Source organism: Nicrophorus vespilloides, unplaced genomic scaffold (genome assembly GCF_001412225.1).
Source record: "Nicrophorus vespilloides isolate i.1.1-1 unplaced genomic scaffold, Nicve_v1.0, whole genome shotgun sequence".
Lineage (NCBI taxonomy): Eukaryota > Metazoa > Arthropoda > Insecta > Coleoptera > Silphidae > Nicrophorus > Nicrophorus vespilloides.
This window is the reverse complement of record NW_017096056.1, coordinates 33,985-53,935: the sequence shown is the minus strand read 5'-3', so window position 1 is coordinate 53,935 and position 19,951 is coordinate 33,985. Positions and strand designations below refer to the sequence as shown.

The 19,951-nt window shown below is 38.7% G+C and overlaps 5 protein-coding genes across 6 annotated transcripts; 3 read left to right on the top strand and 2 right to left on the bottom strand.

Moving 5' to 3' along the window:
- Positions 1–3,054: 3,054 nt before the first annotated feature.
- LOC108569317 lies at positions 3,055–5,894 on the top strand. The gene is made up of 5 exons (XM_017930824.1): positions 3,055–3,165; positions 3,218–3,277; positions 3,334–4,021; positions 4,077–5,480; positions 5,537–5,894. The coding sequence occupies exons 1-5, from the start codon at positions 3,103–3,105 to the stop codon at positions 5,833–5,835; spliced, it is 2,514 nt and encodes an 837-aa protein (XP_017786313.1). The 5' UTR covers positions 3,055–3,102; the 3' UTR covers positions 5,836–5,894.
- A 157-nt stretch (positions 5,895–6,051) lies between these two features.
- On the bottom strand, positions 6,052–9,850 carry LOC108569316 (lipase maturation factor 2-like). Its single transcript, XM_017930823.1, has 8 exons — positions 9,569–9,850; positions 9,287–9,470; positions 8,228–8,329; positions 7,901–8,097; positions 7,439–7,843; positions 6,937–7,380; positions 6,671–6,878; positions 6,052–6,604 (listed from the first exon to the last, which is right to left on the bottom strand). Exons 1-8 carry the CDS (start codon positions 9,696–9,698, stop codon positions 6,358–6,360), a joined length of 1,917 nt encoding a protein of 638 aa, XP_017786312.1. The 5' UTR covers positions 9,699–9,850; the 3' UTR covers positions 6,052–6,357.
- A 1,018-nt stretch (positions 9,851–10,868) lies between these two features.
- Positions 10,869–13,297, top strand: LOC108569301. 2 transcript variants are annotated; one of them, XM_017930807.1, is made up of 7 exons: positions 10,869–11,080; positions 11,146–11,335; positions 11,391–11,425; positions 11,513–11,564; positions 11,873–11,964; positions 12,018–12,176; positions 12,231–13,297. In XM_017930807.1, the coding sequence occupies exons 2-7, from the start codon at positions 11,243–11,245 to the stop codon at positions 12,487–12,489; spliced, it is 690 nt and encodes a 229-aa protein (XP_017786296.1). In that variant the 5' UTR covers positions 10,869–11,080; positions 11,146–11,242; the 3' UTR covers positions 12,490–13,297. The 2 variants fall into 2 exon arrangements, with proteins under 2 accessions (XP_017786296.1, XP_017786297.1); XM_017930808.1 differs by having other exon boundaries at positions 11,143–11,335.
- A 108-nt stretch (positions 13,298–13,405) lies between these two features.
- Positions 13,406–14,367, bottom strand: LOC108569319 (protein-lysine N-methyltransferase N6AMT2). The gene is made up of 4 exons (XM_017930827.1): positions 14,107–14,367; positions 13,895–14,045; positions 13,625–13,834; positions 13,406–13,574 (listed from the first exon to the last, which is right to left on the bottom strand). Exons 1-4 carry the CDS (start codon positions 14,251–14,253, stop codon positions 13,441–13,443), a joined length of 642 nt encoding a protein of 213 aa, XP_017786316.1. The 5' UTR covers positions 14,254–14,367; the 3' UTR covers positions 13,406–13,440.
- A 99-nt stretch (positions 14,368–14,466) lies between these two features.
- Positions 14,467–19,461, top strand: LOC108569318 (bis(5'-adenosyl)-triphosphatase enpp4-like). The gene is made up of 7 exons (XM_017930825.1): positions 14,467–14,974; positions 16,061–16,201; positions 16,252–16,404; positions 16,470–16,641; positions 16,702–16,911; positions 16,967–17,221; positions 17,572–19,461. Exons 1-7 carry the CDS (start codon positions 14,624–14,626, stop codon positions 17,745–17,747), a joined length of 1,458 nt encoding a protein of 485 aa, XP_017786314.1. The 5' UTR covers positions 14,467–14,623; the 3' UTR covers positions 17,748–19,461.
- Positions 19,462–19,951: the final 490 nt, after the last annotated feature.

The following is a 19,951-nucleotide window of genomic DNA, read 5'->3' as shown; positions in this document are numbered from 1 at the left end:
CGAGGCTCAAGAAATACAGAGCGCATTGAAGAGTATAAGCTGCTCCTGCGATGCAGCTGCATCGCTGGCTCCGATTGCCTCTACGATACCCCCAACCAGAGAACCATCAGCTCTTCCGCCTCCACCGCGGACGAACAAACAGTTGCGACGAAAGGGATCGACACCTTCGGATCTGCGTATGGCCATCTGCATGTTGAAGCAAAAATGCACAACCAAAGACGTAATGATCGACGCTATGATCGGCGAGTTGAATGCACGTGCGGGAAGTTGCATATTCAACTCGCTGCTGAAGAAGATCGCGTGCAATCGCGAAGAAGTTGCGGATTTCGATCGTACCTTGTTGACGCAGATTCTTTTGTCCCCCAAGATCGAGCAGAAACGTGGTCCAAATCTCAACAAGTTCTTGGAGAAGTGCATATGCGGCAAGTCGGTAGATCCCAGTCCCCTGAGTATAGTGCTCGTGAAGAAGATAGGACCAACGAGTATGCTGATCAGATGGAATTGCTCGAAAGATCAAAGCGTCACCGGTTACGAGATTTGCGTGAACGACGTTGTAAAAGCAAACATACAATCGGCTTCACGCAATAACACCGTCATCGACTCTTTGGATCTGAAGGACTACATAAAAATCGATATATTCGCGGTATCCGTAGAGGGCAGATGCATGCCACCGGCGACGTTCTCGTATGACTCGTGCAGTTGTCCTTAAATAAAATCAAATGTTTCAATTGCACATCAATCTCTAATTATCATTGCATATATGTCATTGTTTGTCATCAAAATTCTCTGCAACATTTTTCCATCACAATGTTTTCTGCATCAACGTCCGCGGACGGTCCATCGTCGAAAAGGATGTCGGCGAAGTCGCTGCAAACCATCAACAGGGAAAGTTCTAAGACAGACATAACCGTGAAGAAGCTGCGAGCGAAAATCAAGAGCGACAAAATTTTAAGGAAGGTCTACGAATTGAGGCGTTGCAAGTCCAAGAATAACGTGGAGAAGAAGAAACTGAATACGAACAAGACGAGCATGCTGAAGGCCAGTAAACACGACAAGAGCGATCAAACGTTGAGCGATTCGAAGGCGGCCGAATTGCAAATGTTGCAGATGTTCAAGGAGGAGTTAATAGAGAAAGCATTGGCCGAAATCAACTTTTTACCAAAAGCCTCGAAGGATGCGTGCCATCAGTGCGAGGCTCAAGATCTTAAACCCAATGATCCAGTGGAAAAGAACACAAGCAGATCTAAAACGGAGAACGTGGAGGAGCTGCATCCCATCGATTGCTGTTGCATCGATTGCATCACGATCAGCGACGAGAAGCCGCAGTCGGTGATAACTTACGACTCCGAGATCGTGTGTAAAAGAGAAGAAACACCGTGCTGTTCGACGGATCCGGAAAACGTTATCAATGTTCTGAGCAACAAAGGAGAGGAGATTCGGAAGAAAAAGGTCTCGTTCTCGAACGTTTGCCCGCTGGCAACGGCGAACTTAGCGAACGAGGATTGCAACCTAGGTCTGGTCACGGTATGTTGTATAAAAGTCTTGACAATTCTATTGCGAAAAATCATCCAGGTGATCTACAAATGCGACTCGTATGTGAGTCCGATGGATCTGATGAATCCGGAAGTGTTGAGAAACCTAATGCGCGACGTGCAAGAGCTGGTAACCGATTCGAAGTCGAACATTATCGCGCCGAGGACGATTCTAAAGAAAACCGTGCTCCGGAAGAGCTCGGAATCGGTGCCCGCTGGCCACCTTACGGACTGCTGTTGCATAGATTGCATTACAGACATGCCGGACAACGTTGAGGATGTGTAGAAAACAACAAAAAATAAACTGTTTACTTTCACTTCACTTCACTCATTATTTCGTTGTCATTGTCATTCAAAATTGATCATCGTCATCATTAACAATTTACAAATCTAACTATCAAGATGTGCGATTGCAAACGTAATTTAAAGGGCAAAGCCCAAGATGCTTTCTGGGTTGGCCTCATTGATAAGTACATGGACAGAATCGAGGATCTCGAGAATGAAAAGGAAATCTTGGAGAATTCCGTGAACGGAATGGAGACCGGATTGCCCGCACTGTTAACATTCAAAGTTAACAAACTGCTCAACAAAGTACCCAACGCTAACATCAACAAACTGTTGATGTTGCCCTGCTGCTGTCCCAAGGAGACCAAGCGCTACATAAAACCACCCAACCTGAAGAACATGTCGATTTTCGATATGACCGATACCGATGTCCATAGGGTCAACATCATAAAGCACTTGGTCGAAGACGAAAAGTTTCTTGTGGACAACATAAACGCCCTACTCGACAAAGAAATCGATCTTATGTATCAGAAGAGGAAGCTGGACAAGTTGGGGAGGCCGAAGGACAGTAAACCCAAGGTCCCTGTAAACTTAACAATCATGGAAGACTTCAATGAACAGCTAAAGATGAACAACGAGAATTTAAAGAATGAATTGGTTGAAGTCGAAGCGGAAATGGAGCATTACAAGGAACTCGAAGGACCCCTGCGAGAACTTCTCCGTAACACCAGGTTAGAGGCGAAGGAAAAGGCGGATGCACTCAACAGCGCGGTCAAAGAAAAGGAAGATAAAAACCAAAAGACCATTTTAAATTTGAAACAGAGACTCGAAGATAAAATGAATCGCATGAAAGAAGAGGTGTTGAAGAATAAGAAATTGAAATTGGATTTGAGAAAGATGAGGGATAGCGTTCGAAGACTGGAGAAGGATGTGGCGAGAAAAATTTTGTATGATACCGAGTTTAAACATTTGGAAGCAACTGAAGAAGAATGCGAATGTGAAATCAGAAATATCGACTACGAACAACATCCGAAAGAACCGTCTTCCATGTTAGTGAAGAAATGCATCAATGAAGTTCTAGGCTGTCTCAATAAAATGTAATGGGATTAATGTAAACATTATTGCATTCATTTTCAAATTCAAAACTTTTATCTATAATATTGGTAGCAATTTGTGCTTGCACCAACATTATCATACCAAAATAAATACAAATATCTGTTATTTTGGTTGCGGATATTGCAATTACAACTTCATTCAATAAAACGACCTAGTAACGTTCATTACAATGGACGAAGATCTTGACGATATTAGGAAATTGAATGCTATTATACAAGCAGAAAATGAAGAGGTATTATATCAATCTTAATAATTCACTGTGCTTACATTAAGGTGTATTTTAGGATAGTGACTACATTCCAGACGAATTTCTCACCAGTGATTCAAGTGATGATGAGGAAGTGGTAAGAAAAAAAGTATTTACAAAAAACATTAGTAAAACAATAACATAAACTTTCAGTGTGATAATGCTTTTGAAGAAGAACTTAGTTTACCCCAAGAAAGTGAGACTGCACCGAATGACATTGAATTAAAATACTCTCAACCAGTCAGCAGTGAATTATCACAGTACCTGCCACCAGATGAATTAGAAATAATCAACAACTGTAAGGATCCAACACTCAAGCAACTGCTGATATTGAACCGTACGAAGAAGCTTCAATTTCAGAAGCTGAATCACAAATATTGTGGTGTGCTTGCAAAAACTGACAGACTCTTGAGGAGAGCCAGAAATGTTGATCAATTTATAAGCATAGTTAAGGAGCACAAAGGTTTTCGACACAGAATAGGATATCCCTTCTTCAAAGAACAAGGCACAGACTTATCATATCCTCCATTGAATGCAGATGCACTCAAGAAAGCACAGAACAAAGAACTGAACTTTAACTTGATCAAAGTGAGAATTGTTTGGAACAGATACTCACCCATCAATCTAAAATCTGATGTGCTCTTTAATTATTTTGATAATAAACTGCAGAAATATGAAGGGGATCTGAAAGCAGCCAAATATAATTATGATGAAGAACGGGAAGAAGAGATCAATGAGAAAATCAGAGAGTGGAAAGATGAGTTTGATTGTTTGGAGCCGCCATCCCTGTGGGATGACAGTTGTTTGAGTTGGTCAAAGATTGCACAGAAACATCTTAAAGGTATGATAATATTTTATTAGGTATTTGATATTTTGCTCATTGCATTTTTCTTCAGATGCTGCACTGAACGATCTATGTCGGGCGTACTGGAATCTGTACGCCCATCCGAAGATCAATAAAGCTCCATTAAATGATTCAGAATCTAAACGTTTGGTTGAAATATGCACGAGAAACCAATTATGTAATTGGGAAGCGATTGCAAAAGAGTTCTCGGACGACAGATCTCCATATTGGTTGTTCTGCTATTTCTTCAATGTGATCAATTTTAAAGGTCTTCGAAGCAGGAAATCGAAATTTAACGAAGTAGAAGATTCGTTTTTATTGTCTATTATAGAATCGCAGAAGGTTGGAAATTCTATTGCTTGGACTCGGGTCGCGGATTTGATCAAGAATCGAAACAAGTCTCAGCTTTACAGAAGATACATGTACACAATGAGAAATAAGCACGTGAAATGCGGACCATTCTCGGAGGCTGAAGACGTGCTGATCATGTGCTTGTACAAGACGCACGGTTTAAACTTTGACATCATCATGAAGTACATGTCGCATCGTAGCAAAGATCAAGTTCAGAGCAGATTCAGGAATTACTTGCAAAACGATAAGTTGAACATCACCAAGTGGACCATCCCGCATGATAAGTTGGTGCTGGCACATGTGGAAGAGCACGGAAAGAAGAACTGGCCGATCATTGCGAAGCAGCTCAACAGGTCGGATGCGCACGTGAGGCACAGATACAATGTCTTGAAGAAGTATCTGGATAAGGGTGTTCCGCTCGAGGAGATCCCGAGAAAGTCGCAAAACTCAAAGGATCGCGTACATACGAAGCAGGCAGTCGACTATTATTTATCGACGAAAACGTTGCCGCCGGTTAGGGAGGAACATTCCGTAGGAAGACCACTACGATCGTACGTCGACTGCGAATTGGTGAATTTCTTCAGATCGACTTCGGGCATTAGGAAAGCGCGCAAACTGAACTCGATCACCGACTTCAAGCTGAAGCTCTGCGCCAAATCGATACAGACCGTGCTCGATGCTCTTGGTGCTGTTTTAAAAATACCAACTGATTTAAATTCAGAAAAGTCATTGACCGTCTTGGACAGGGATATACTGAACATCTTGAGAAATAACAAGAAGCCAAGCACACCAAACACAGAGTTGACATTGATTCCTCCTAACATCAATACTGTCCAAGCTTGCAGAGTATTACTTCTAAAATACCGAAATATGCCACCGGAGCCACCATCATCTCCCTACCTATCGCAAGATTCCCTAAAATTCCAAAGACGCTTTAAATCTCTCTTCTACTGGCCCTTTCTAATGTCCATTGTATTACCACCAAACGACCTATTGGACGTTAAACGGAGGCCACCTCCCCCTGCGCCAGTCAAACCAGTTGGAAGACCGCGGAAGAATTTGGATAAAATCAACAGAATGGCAGAATTAAAACGGAAGAAGACAGGTAATTATTATCAGATTGTTCGTTTAATTGTATTAATTATTTTATTGTTACTGCAGAGATGAATGCAGCCAACGCATCAGTACCTTCGTTTAAGGTTATGCCGGTGATAGAATCTAGTCAAATAAGTACAGCGTCGGTTGCAAACATGGAAACAGTCATTAGTAATATACAGAAGGAGACTAAAGGTAATTATTTGATCAAAATCGATAAAGCGACGATGGAGAAATTGCGTAAGAGTAGCAAAAAGGTTATTGTTCACATGAAGCGTAAGATAGAGGATGAAGATGAGAATGGGATTGCTACGAAATCGGCCAAGTTGGAGCCTGTAGCATCTACGAGCGGCACTTATGATTAACTCACTCACCTGTTACATGTTATATTTATTGTTAGAAAAAATATATATTTTTGAAAATACCTTTTCTATTGTTTGTATATAAAGAATAATAAATGGAATGAGAAAGATTGTTGTTAAATAAATCAACGTTTAATGAGAATACGTTTGTTTTTTAAACAAAAAGTGATTACATCAAATTTATATGACGATTATTGAAATAAACGCAAAGAAAACATACAAAACGAAATAAACAAATCACAGAAGTGCAACAAAAATATAAACTCGGTTTTAGATAGAAAAACTGTACTCGCTAAGAAGAATACAGAGTAGAGTCTCGAATATATAATAATTATCAAGATCGATTATGAAAGAAAAACAACATCTAGATTCCTTCCCTTAACACTATATCTATGTTTATTGTACAAACACACAAACGAGGGGTGCGCTTCGCCTGGTTCAATTGTAGTAGTTGTAGTACGTTCTTCTAAATCCGACTTGGTTTTAAAAATGTAAGTGCATTTCTTCGTCTCCGATTATTGGAACTTATCTGATGGTGATTACGGCGCAACCGGCCGTGAATGCTGCCCAGATCAAAAGCGACGCTTCCAGCTGGACAGTCGACTTTCTGATGGCATCCAATCCCTGCTTCCACAGAGGATTCACAGGTTGTTTGCTTGCCGTGGGCATCAAATTCCTGGCCCTTAGGTAATCCACCAGAGTGGGCGAATCTTTGGTGAAGGCCGGGAAGTATTCACGGACGCGTTCTCGAACCCACCACGTTTGCGTTTTCCTGCAGAAGAAAAAAAGAGTTCAAACTCATTTCTTGTTGATTAAATACCGTTGTGATTATATGTACCTTTGAGTCCAATCGGAGAATTTGTACTTGTACAAAGTAGCCCTAATGTACTTTGGTGGTTTTTCGAAAGGTGATGAGCCCATCAGAGCTAACACTTCGGGTCTTCCTTCCAACAGTCTGTGCGTCAAAGACAGCAACCACGGTTGCTTCTCGTAGGTGCTGTGAGCCGCGGACCACATCTGCCAATCCAATCTCGGGGAGTGCGGAGCTACGATTAAGTTTTTTATTTAATTAAAAGGTAAAATTTAAACTTTTAATATGCTTACCGACGAAGGGTAGCGAATGATTAACATTGCCTGGTTTGTACAGGAAATCATATTCGGTCCAAGGTCCCTCCAGATGGTTGGAACCTTCCAAAACTATTTCGGGTCTCCCGTCGGTTCCGGTCACACTCTTTGCCTGGCCGTAAGCGTTGATTGCGTGGATCTTGTGCAACCTTTTGAAAGCCGTTCGAACTTGCTCGCTGAGGGTGTTGTTGGTAGTCGGATGGTGCGAATACAAGGGCACCAAACTGGCGCTGAACACCAGGAAGGCGAGAGCAGCGTACAAGAAGGCGCATATCCAACGGAAGATACGCGACATAAAATTGCCATCAAGAAATGATGCGACAAAAGACTTCAACATGAGTATCGCTAAAGTCAAGAAACCAATGTAGTAAGAGGCCTTGACCATGAAGAAACTTGCCATTTTGAACTCTTCCTTGCTGAATGCTGTAACATAGTTATATTATTAGCACCGATAAGAATATGAATCGAGATTTGTTCTTACTGAATGTGGGAATATATCCTTTACCAGGGAAGGTGCATAACGTGGTGATACCCAAGAGAGTGCACGTGAAGATGACGAAGGACAAGGCGGTGAGACCTTTCGAATTCTTCCCTTTGGGCTCTCCGATAAAATAGTAATCATCGAAGAGCGAAATCATCAAGGCCAGAATGAGGGCGTTCAGGAAACTGAAATTCCCGGTTATTATGATGAAAAATTGTAGAACTCCCTGAGCCGCGAAAGCTATATATCTGGTGCTCCTGATCGGCACGAAGAACAGGAATGGAAAGGCGATTTCGCAGATATTTGCATAGAGCATGGCGTACTTCAGGGCCACCTCCGGAAGGTGGTGAGCGTACCACGACAGAGGTGTAGGTAGAACCATCCCTTGGAAATGGTAACCCAACGCTGCAATAAACATTATTAGAAACTCATCATAAATTGTATTTGTTTCAGATGTCGTACCGGAAAGATCCCACCATTTCGGATCGCCGCTCAAGAGTTTAACGACTCCGGTGGTGAAGAGGAACCTGAAGAGCAACCACAGCGGCAACCAAAAGACGACCGGGTCGATGGGCGATTGTTTTCCTCCGCTGTTCCTTACCCGCAGGATCGGAGCAATCAGCAAACACAGAAAGCCAACCTCCAGCAGAAGGTCATCCCTAGAGAAGAACGAGGTTACTTTCACGAACGAATGGAGGTTGCCTTCCGTAATACTAAACTGGAACGCATCGGGTTTCCAGCTAGCTGTATTAGTGACAAATATTGGATTGCATCGCGAAATGCGCTCACCATTGCGATGTTACGAAGACCTGACCGACCTGGTACAGGGAAAAGTAGAGCGACCACAGGCCGCCAAATAGCGGCAGTCTGCAAATCTTGTAGGACACGAAACTGCAAAGAAAACGAGATGTTGGAAAAGATAAACAAACAGAAAGATCGATTGCAAACTTTGATACTTTGACATTCACAAGAACAAACTTATTTCTTTTTTATGTAATCATTATTCGTCATTGAAATGCACTCACCTATTCGATTAAATCACAATTAAAACGGTCCGAAAGAAACTGCGCGTATTTTTAGTGTGCATATTGACCCCACCGAAAGTTCGTTACTAAATTTAAACCAGATTTTCGTTATGATCTATTTATATACATTTTAAATCTTTCTCTTAGTATAAAGACACCGATGAATCGCATTGTATTTTAACAAAACATTAAACAACTTAAATGCCTCATTGTTCTCGATAATATTGACTTCCTGCAAATACAGACGCATCCAAACAAATATTAATGTGAAATTTGTAAATATAAAAAAATATTAATATTCGAAGTACTAAGTTTTAGATGCTAAATGAAATTAACAATTATTTCAAACATTTCTAAATATCGAATATGATTCACAACAGTAGTAGTTGGATGAGAGCGGATTCCGTTAGTGAAAGTCAATAATATTTCGATTTTTGTTTCCGCATTTCATGAGCACAGCCGAATGCTGCTTTATTTAGTTTCTAGTGGAAATAAGTTCATTAATTATACCCGTTAAACAAGCACACGTTGTTGGTTCATCGTACCATCCGACACGAGTTGGATGATCATGAATTTCGGTACAATAAAAATTTATTCTTTGAATATTTTTAAATAATTAAAACTTAATCTCGCGTTTTTTTTTTGTTGGTCTATAATGATAGGTGGATCGAATGAGTCATCGTTTAATTATAAATTGTTTTCTTTTGCAGCTGGATAAAGGCTATCATCTTCCAGATGCGCTTTATCTTATGGCAGAGTTTGCTAGATTGCGGAGCAAAAATAACTATTATGAAATACCATTGGTATTTCATTAGGGACTTACCCGCTGAAGGCCAAAAATGCTCCGAGAAGGGCTAAAACGTCGAGAGCGTAGTTGGTATCTAGGCCCAAGTAAGGTGCCAACCAGAGCAACGTGGGTTGATAGTGGACCTTCGTCGAGAGGGTCTTGTGCTTGCTATTCTCCAGGACGGATTTGGCCGGAAGGACGCCATTGTCACCGTAGAGCCCTTCGATATAATACACATACATACATTCAGTTATTCAAGATAGGATGATACGTTAATTGAAGCAGAAAATCGATTTGTCCCAAGGGACACACACGTACCTGGTATTTGCACGTAGAACGAGATGAATGCGAACAGATAGACGACGCACACCGCCCTCAGGAAGATGTTGCGCGTATACTTGACGGGGGTCGTAGAGGAGAACCTCTTGGCGTACTTAAGGAAAGACATCCTCCTTCGCTCGTCCCATACACACTATTCCTCGCTACGGGAATCCAGTTTTTCGCCGGCACTGCCTCTCTTCTGAACGCTGTCGACGCGTAAACATTCACACATCCAGCACCCGACCCCAAAAACATCGTCGGAGTGCGCAAGAACGCGGAGGCGGTCCCAAGGTGCGACTACATTCGACCAGCTCAATCCTCCATCCATCCGCCACCTCCTGGACAATACATTTATTCTGCTGGTCCGGCAAGTCTTCGTTTCCTAAATAAAAGAATGATCATCGCTTCCATCCAAAGAATGACTTCCTATTTATTCAAGCCAATAAATATCCAACATCTTGGACCTATGAAAAACTATCGACGATGACCATACTTCTGTCACACTAAAATCCCAATGTTACATATATTCAAATTAAATTTATATTACAATTGAATTGTTTGTTAAAAAAAATATTTGATTTATTCCTGCTTAATAGAACATAATTACAATTAGCTATGGTACAATTCATGAATGTTATTGAAACCATGAACAATTAGAAATATTATTGTAAGCAATTTATAGTTGAAACATTGTATATTATGATTTTGCGTTCCAAAAAGCTGAGCTGTTTTATGGTATAGTTATTAGTAGTCATGATACACAGCAATGTATATTTGCATTTATTAATAGTAGTAGTGTATGCATTTCTTATATTTCTTTTGTAACTTTATCCAATTAGGTTCTTCACCCATACGTATCGTATTAACATATATAATGATTATTTGTATAATTGGTTTTGATTTGAATTTACAAGTATGTGAAGGGTGCGTCACAAAAATCGATTTCATGAGAACCGTAAGGGTAGGAGTTACTTTACCCCTTACGTTGTGTTAATTAACATCGTAGCAATTATAAATACTATACATAACATTCATATTTGGTTACACAAACCAATTACATAAATGTTTATATAAACCTGTTTCTCTGCCGCACAATTTATTAAACCATTTTTTTTATTATAGGCAACCATATATACATATACATCAAACATTTTAAAAAAATCTTTAAAATTGTTAGAGATGCTTAATAAATTATTCAAATAGTAAATAATAAATTCCATTTGAGATTTCTATCCTCGCATAATAATCTTTACAAGAATTTCAAACATTTCGCACCTGACATCTGTCAAAGCAGATTAGCATACCACAAATTCCTTCTTTTTTTTTTGGCACTGATGACAAATTCTTCGATGATCGTCGCCGAAGAACCACCGTCAAGATTTTGGTGTTAATCAAGTGATCATTGCATGTTTGTTTTTATTTGGAATTACCATCTTTCTGTAGGATTTAATTGAGGCGTTTTCGGTGCAATCGTCGAAGCGCAATTCGTGGATGGGGTTTCGCTGTTTTGTAAGGATTCAATTACATTAATTGCGCTGGATTGAACGTTAACATTTTTTCGATCCGCAAAGCAGTTCCAGGCATTCCGCAATCACGGATTCTAAGTGGCCACCGTTGCAGACCACCTATGGGGTTGTCATTTGAGGCAGTCCCGGGGGGACTGCAATCAGTATGGGTAGCTGTGTGGGCAGATGTCTGCCCAGAGCGGACAACCCATTCACGAGCAGGTGCAACAGCCTTGATTTCACATTCCTCATCGAAGATGTAAGCTTTTGGTATTGATTTTATTATAGTGATTGCAATTTCTTTGTTCTTTCAGAATTCGTCTTATCAGGAGAAGGATAGTAGCAAAAGGTGAGGAGGGAAAGCAATGATCTAATTTTCTTATTATTTTGCATTAACATCTGACCCATGTCTGATTTACATGCTTGCATTCAATAGAGGTTTTCTGGCTAGGCTCTTTGCTAAGAGAAAATCTCGAAAGAAACCTAAGGTAAAACTTTACATATTATATTAATGCACCTTCTAAATCCTCCTACCAATGTGGAAACTAATTGCACAGAATTAATTTGCATATGTAATTTACATGAAAAAACTGAAGAATATTTACATTACAGAACTAATTGAAATTAAATGGAAATGCCAATTCACTTAATTGATTTGATATTGTTCCATGGAATTTTATGCATTTTTATCTTATTGGAACATGGATATGCATATTGCAGATAAAACTAAATATTCTAAATGAACTTTCAATATGTAAATTGAATTGATAATTTATTTTTTTTGTTTAAATTCTAGAAACCAGTCTTGGAGTTTGTAGATGAAATGTTGAACCCCCATGTAACTTGTTACAGTAGATTAAGCGAATCACAACGATTACCAAGTACTAGGTGAATTATTTTAACTTTAATCTTCCGTATGTTATTGAAGTATTCGTTTGTAGCTCATACAACAGCAGAGATATCCCTTTACAATGTTTGGACGCGAAAGCGCTTTTAGCCCACACGACTGCCTCGACGCCGTTGAGTTCGTTGGATTTGGAATGGGAGCACGAGACGTTGCCGATTTCGTCGGCGCAGGATGCTTCTGCAGGAAGTTCTTGGTGAGATTCGGGGCGAAAAGCAATTGATGATTGTTGATGATTGTTTTCTTTTAGGACTGCCATTCCGGATGATACCATCAGCCAGAGCGAATCGATCACGAACAACGCAGCAATAGCTGCGAACAACAATAGCGATTCGGACTGGTCGAGGGTGTCTTCGGCGAATTCTCTGGAATGGGATAGCGTGCAGCATAGCTACCATCCAAGTCCTCCGGCCTCTGAAATAGACACGGACACGCAGCTGCTCCTAACCGAGATCGAACGGCTAACAAATCAAACTTTACAAGAGACTGGTAAGGAATTATTTAGCTGATCAATGTATAAAGTTACTGGGTTGGGGGGAGGAAATGATGGTTGATATTTGTATATACTTATATATATATATTTAAAACAAAATGAAACAGGAAATATATATTTTTATGAAGAATATTTGCCCTCCGGAGCATAGTTTGTCCAAATATGTAAATAACGATGGTTTGGAACGTAGTTAGATCATGATTGATTTATCTAGCTACGAGGATTTGAACGCGGTAGAGGAGGGAAGAGCGGAGGGACCAAGAGAGAAAGAAATAACGGATTATAAATATATATATATTATACATACGTGCTTGTTTTTTAGTAGTGGGGGCCTTGAAACAAAAAAAAAAAGAATGTGTGCTATTCAGTAGTAGTTTTACGCTTGTACTGAATTCCTTTCAGAAACAGTGAATTTGTGAAAATGCCTTATTTATTATTATTGATAATTAAATATCGTTGCATGTACTCTTGTTGATGTTACCAATTCTAAAACGTTATTAAAGATGAATGTTTACCTAAAAGAGAATGATGTACCATATTTTCAAAGGTTAATTGGAGATGATTTAAAAAAAAAATGCTTGCCTTAAGTCAATTATAATTGATTTTTTTTTTGAGATATCATTTGTAATGATCGTTAGTTATAGCTATGTATGTAGTTTATATGATCACGATTGGCGGCGGTCGTTTGAATCGAGGATTGGCGCCAATCTTTCCGAGTTTATATACATGTTGTAAATACACATATAGATTAAAGAGGATAAACCTTAAACGAAACCCACATATCATCCCTGTACCAAAAAAAATATAACAATCAGAAATAAAATATTCACATTTAAATATTGTTGTAATTACATTTGTATACAGTTTCTTCCTTGATTGCTATTAAAACAAATTGTATATGAGATTATTGTGATTTGGGAAATTAATTAAAAGTCGGTAGGAACGAAATAATATTATATATTTCTTATCACAGCAACGCGTCGATGTCGTAATTCGAGTAGCACCAGAATTCGTTTCCCAAATTGTTCGTGTGGTGCGGTTCGAACTTCTCCGATTTGTTCAAATCCAATAATCTTTTAGCAGTACATGCCATAACAGCACCTAAGAAGTAAATGTTATTCAATGGATAAATGAGGGATGATACCACCTACCAGTACATAATATCAGTTTCTCCTTTGATATGTACTTCATAGTCACCGAAGTCTTCGTCAGGCATTCGTCGGAGAGGAACGGCGGATCGGCTATCACCAAATCGTAGTAGTTCGCTTTATCTCTGGGGATGTTCAGCGGGTTTTTGTAATCGTACAAAATAAAGTCGGACCCGAATGAAGCGAATCGCCGATCGTATTCGTACACGTGAACTGCAACCCTTTAATAATTAAATCTTTAAAGTAACGAAATTCAATTTGGAATTGATCTACTTTCGCAGTCTGCTGAAGCCTCCTGTTTCATCTTCTTGTACAGCGTTGGGCATGAAATCAAGGCTATCCTGGCTTTTTGTCCAACTGTCTTCAGAGCCAACTTGACCAGGGTATCTACAGTAGCACTGTCATACCAAAATTGACTCAATTGCTGCAATTTAAAGATATTTAAAGTTACTTCTTATTAGAAAAAAAAGAAAGATTAAAATTACCCAATCTTCATCAAAATGCTGCACTTCAGGCTGATCAGAGTTCAGTTTGCTCATGATGATTTCCTTTTCCTCCTGCTCCTGATAAAACTGCTGGAGAGCTGCGAACGTCTCCGCAGAGAGTTGCGGCAAATCCTCGCTATCGGACATCGCCAATTCCAGTTCAATTAGTTGGAGTTCCAATTTGAAAATCGCACAATTTTGTGGTTATGCACCACCACCACGTGATAACTGTCAGTGTCAGATTTGACACTGACATTTAAATCGGTGCTGCCAACCAACCGGTTCTTGTGATGTGATCACAATAATGATTTGTTTACAAGTTTAGTTAGCGCTTTCGTTGTGACAGGAGGGCGGCGGCGCCACCCGTATTTTGGCCTGGATCTGCAGGATCAGAAGAGCGGGGGATTCCGATTCCGACCAGACAACGTCGCCGCCGCCGCCTGCTGTCGATTCGTCGTCGAGTATTATTGTTGTTTGTGGTGTTGCGAATCGAGCAGGAAATACTGGATCTGGTGGCATGATTTACCTCTTGGTCCTCCTGCAAGCCGTGCTCGTTAACCTGGTGGTGTCCGTGTCGCAGCATCCCGTCCTGCTGATCGTGTCCTACGATGCGTTCAGGTACAACTACTTCGATAAGAATGGCTCCAGGTACATGGAGAAGCTCAGGAAGGAAGGCACCTATGCAGATTACATGATCAACGTGTTCCCCACAAAAACGTTCCCCAATCACCACAGCATCGCCACTGGACTCTTCGCTGAGAGTCATGGGGTTGTGGACAACTCCTTCCACGACCCAAAGCTCAAGGAGTTCATCAGCATCAAGAATGAGAAGATGTGGCATTACAATGACGACATTCTTCCCATCTGGGTGAGTGAGCCCCACATATTTTCTTTGTTGCTATAGAAACTTATTATATAATAATTGAAAGTTTATCACATTTAATAATTCACTTCATCTATATTTAGTTTCAAGGTTTGTGTTTGCTTTACACAAATTATTTAAATTGTTGCATTTCCTATTGATTAATTGAATTGAAAACAACAGGAAAATCAATATCAACAAAGAATTGAAAACAAATTGAAATAATGTGTTCTCTTATAAATTATTCAAACATGAAACATATGCTACTAATTACTAATTAGACTTTTTTTAAAAATGTTTTTTTCATCAAAGATAAGTAGTGTATTGTAATTTTATTATCTAATTTGTTATTACAGTTAATTGTTCATGGAATAATGAATTGCTATAAATACAGCTACAAAAGTATATAAAGATGATAATTAAAATTAAATATATTTTTTTAAGCAGATGATAATTAGTACTTAAAATAATAATTATTGATTACAGTGCAAATAAAAACTTTAAATTAAAAATTTTAAATGCAAATTATGACCTTTATTTTCACTTTTGTCATATTTATGTGCAAAAATGTAAATATTGTCTCAAGGCATAAGTTGTGAATATAAAAATATTATCAAGTAGTTTTGGAAACCAAATTTAATAACTTAATTGTTTATCTTTTGTTTTGTGACTTTTTTGTACGAATTGGGTCACAATGTTATGATTATCTGGGAAATATTTCTTTTCGGCCTTGATAGATTATTTATGTAACAATGAGGGGAAACGTCCACTGTTCATCATTTATTGACTTAGCAGGAATAGTTTTAACCGTATTGTGTATTTGCTTCGGCTTATCAGATGTTCGGAATTTACATGCAGCAAAATGTTGCGTCAATACAAAAAGACCACACGTTTCGTCTTATCTTTCTACGTCTATTTTACGTAAATGCAAATGTATGTAAATAATTTCGCTGAGGGCATTTGAAAAGCCACGAAGGCCAATTGTCTATTGACCGAGTATTGTTTTCAATTGTACACCCAAATTTAAAATTATTTTGTATTATTTCAATAAAATTGTTATATGTATTTAATTCATTAATATGTTTGTTTAAGGCTCTGAATGAGAGGGCGGGAAATACTAGGTATTCTGGTTCGATGATGTGGCCTGGAGCATCTTACAAGTACCAGAACAAGAGAGTCACCCATTTGAAGGAATGGGAGTACAATTACGATTGGCATAAAAGGGTCGACACGGTGAGAATCTCAAATATTACAGAAGATTGTTTAAATGTCTTTTGATTTAGGTGATTTCCTGGATAAAGGATCCCTCCAAACCGGCGAATTTGGTGATGCTATATTTCGAGGAACCTGACTCGGAGGGACACGTCTTCGGGCCGGAATCCGACGTGGTGTTCCGCACTATTCAAAAACTGGACAACATCACGCAATACTTGGACGTAAGTTCAATTTCAGGAGAAAAGACAATTTAGATTTTTTAAAATATGTTTTTTTTTATTGTCAGGAACAAATTAAAGCGAATAAATTGAAGGACGTGGTGAATGTGGTGCATCTCAGTGATCACGGCATGACGACGGTGAAGACGCCCAACTTGATTGACATCACCAAAAATTTGAAGCCGAACACATACGAGATAACTGGTGGCACTCCGTGTTTGCATATTATCCCAAATGCCGGTTTGTTATAACGTACAATTTCGTATTTGAATTCTCGTTAAATTCGTTACGTTTTATTAGAAAATTTGGAGGAAGCTTACACGAACCTGAAGAAGGCGTCAAAGGATAACGGGCATTTTAACGTGTACAAAAAGAAGGATCTGCCGCAGAAGTGGCACTTTAAGGAGAACAGACGAACACCACCGATCTTCCTATTAGCCGACGAGGGTTACGGCTTCCAAGACCTCCTGGAAAACGGCAAAGAGTACGCCAAAAAGTATAACGTAGAGTGTGAGTTCTTGTATGCTCTTAATGTTTGAATCAAGTCTAATTGTTTCAATTGCAGTCAATGAAAATTCTTCCTTCGGCGTGCACGGATACGACAACGAACTCCCAGATATGCATCCATTCTTCATGGCGCGCGGACCGATGATCAAGGTGGCTCACAAGGTACCGCCCTTCCATTCCGTCGATCTGTACAATCTGTTCTGCAACATCTTGGACCTGAAAGCGCAGCCCAACAACGGAACCTTTGCCAACGTTCGCGACATTCTCGCAGCGACCAAACCTTCTTCAGGACTCTCTACGCTGGGTATAGCAGGTAAATCGCAATTTTCTATTGGTAAAAAGGTGGCGGATGCTAAAGGCAGAACGTAGAATAACATTTAGTGAAATGCTAAATATTCAAAGTAGGAATAAGTACATAAACGTTGGCTATGCAATAAGGAATCGAGTGAGCAAGAAGGAGAAGCTAATAAATTGATTTTCTCTTATTTCTTGTTTATTTTTCTCAAGACCTCGAAATCTCGTTATAACGTGATTCTCTCTGATGATTGCGTAATTAGCCGAGATTATTTTCAAGGTCGAATATATTAAAATTAATAATTGCCAACTGAAATTTGTACCAATTTTATATAATTTTTTCTAATGTGTTTTCTTTTTAATTTGCAGTGGGAGCTGTTGTTGCGGCGATCCTTTTCATCGGTTGCGGGGCGGCAATTACACTCTTTTTGATCAAAAGGCAGCAGAGTATCACGACGGCGGCGGCGCTTAACAAACGTTTCCCTCAGACCTTTAGCAATGCGAATATCGAGGCGCAACACCTGCTGGAGCCGGAAGACGCGTGAGTCGTCAGCCGATTGGCTGACATCCAATTGTAGGGGTGAGGCGAAGGGCGGTGCCTGCATTTTCCCTGTTCTTTTTATTTGTACGCACGACAAGGTTAGTGCCAAAGGTAATTTATAATGCGCGAGGTATATTGACTCGCGGAATGTACGCAGTATTTAGAGCAAATATTTCAGTCAAATTCCCATTTTATCTTCGTTCCGCGAAATTACATTCATTCGCTTGCCGAAGAAGATATGAACACAGTTTGTGTTGTTTTATTTTAATCATCGCTCACTGAATACTAGGTCAGAATTGATTTCGAATGCGAGCAAAAATCAATCTGACAAAATAAGTCCGGTTTTATTTTATGGAATTTTAAAAAGAAATCTCACTTGGATTGATTGAATCGTACTAATTTGTGATTTTCTCGTTTGAGATTGATATAAGTGAATGTTCGTTCTGTAAGTCTTGTAAATATAATTAAGAATTGCTGTGCATTTTATGGAACAATCATTAGTTGTATATATTTGTATGGATATATATATATTTGATATAATAAGGCCCAAATGGTATAAGAGTATATTTATAATATATATATATTAATTGACTTGGGAGACGAGATGACGGGAGACCGGGTAAATTGGTTTAACCTCTCCGCTTCTTCAAGTTCGTACGATATTATTAGTATTAATACATACATACATATAATATATACAACATACATGTGAAACCCGTGTGATATAACTATCTTTATATTTTTATTATTACAATTGTATAATCGGAAGTGATATTTTTTATATCTTTCACCCCACGCACTAAGTACACACGATTTACCGTGTGTATATATATAAATAATGTTGTATTTTAAGACACTTTTATCATTTATTTCCCAATCTCAATCGTTGAGCCATAACCATTGCGCAACAAGTATAAATAATAGCTTCGACAAAGTTAATGAAATTGCGCTTAGCATTAGTAATCCAGTATGTTATTTCGTTGTTTATACATTCAGTTTGAGCATTAACGGCTTGGGATTGGGGAACCGTTCGTTCTTTGCACTTAATACTGATTATACAAGTTTTATTCGCGTAGGTTTAGGGTTTAGCAACTGAAATCCATCCAAATTCATTGAATATTTTATTACGGTTGTTGTAGTATAATTTAGTTAGGATGCCAAAGTATCTGAATCCCCCCCTCAAATTTGTGTAATTCACGATCGACAATACATTTATATAGGCCGAGTGTTCGTTCGTTGGCCAAAAAATTCGCATGCTCAGTTCGTTGTTGTTGTTGTCGTCCACCTCGAACAAACTAAACCGAGTCTTGTAATAGACTAGGTCTCAGTCATACTTTGCCACTCGCAATCTCAAAGCATTGTTATCTAATATATAGGGATGAGCGGATAAGTTTGTACATATTGCTCAAAGAAAATAATTAGCTGAACATTTCAACAAAGTAGACTTGGATTATGTCCGGCGCTCGACGCGCCGTGTACGTTTCCAAACTTAGTTAGGCGTTAAGTTTATTGTTAGTCGTTAAGTAAGTGAGAAGACGATTTATTGTAAGTGTTTCTTGGCTTCTCAATATAATGTAGACGACAGCTGTTGTAACCATTCAAACTAATGGATGCGGTTTACATTTTTTTTTTAAATTGATACTTACATAATAACTAAGCAGGCTTGTTTCCTAGCGTTAGTGGTTTATTGGTTATTTAATAAAATACACTGGTACAATTGTACAATTATTTTAACCATCCTCTAATAACTCATTAACTAAGTTATACAATACCGCAAAATCTGAAATTAGATTCAAATTTTTAAAGAAAAAAAATCGTAATAGTATCTCACGAAATAAACAGATGCCGCTCATCGTAAACGCATTTTCAATGATATCTAAATAAACAATTAACCAAATCAATAATTAATTACATATTTATCTGCCAGCTATCGAAACCAATTAAATTACAATGTAATTATTACATTCAGACGTGTTTTTAACAATTCCGTTCTTACTTTTGGTGTATTTGGGTATGTTTGGTTGCATACCCATTAACATTAACAGCGCCAAAATTGCAGAACTAAAACAACTGTGATGAATAAAAAATAATTAGAATTTTGAAAATATATACAAACTAATTGATTTAATTTTCAAATTGTTGTATTAAACAATACACATTATATAATCAATTGAGTTTATTTTTTTTTAAATACTTTATTTATTAAAA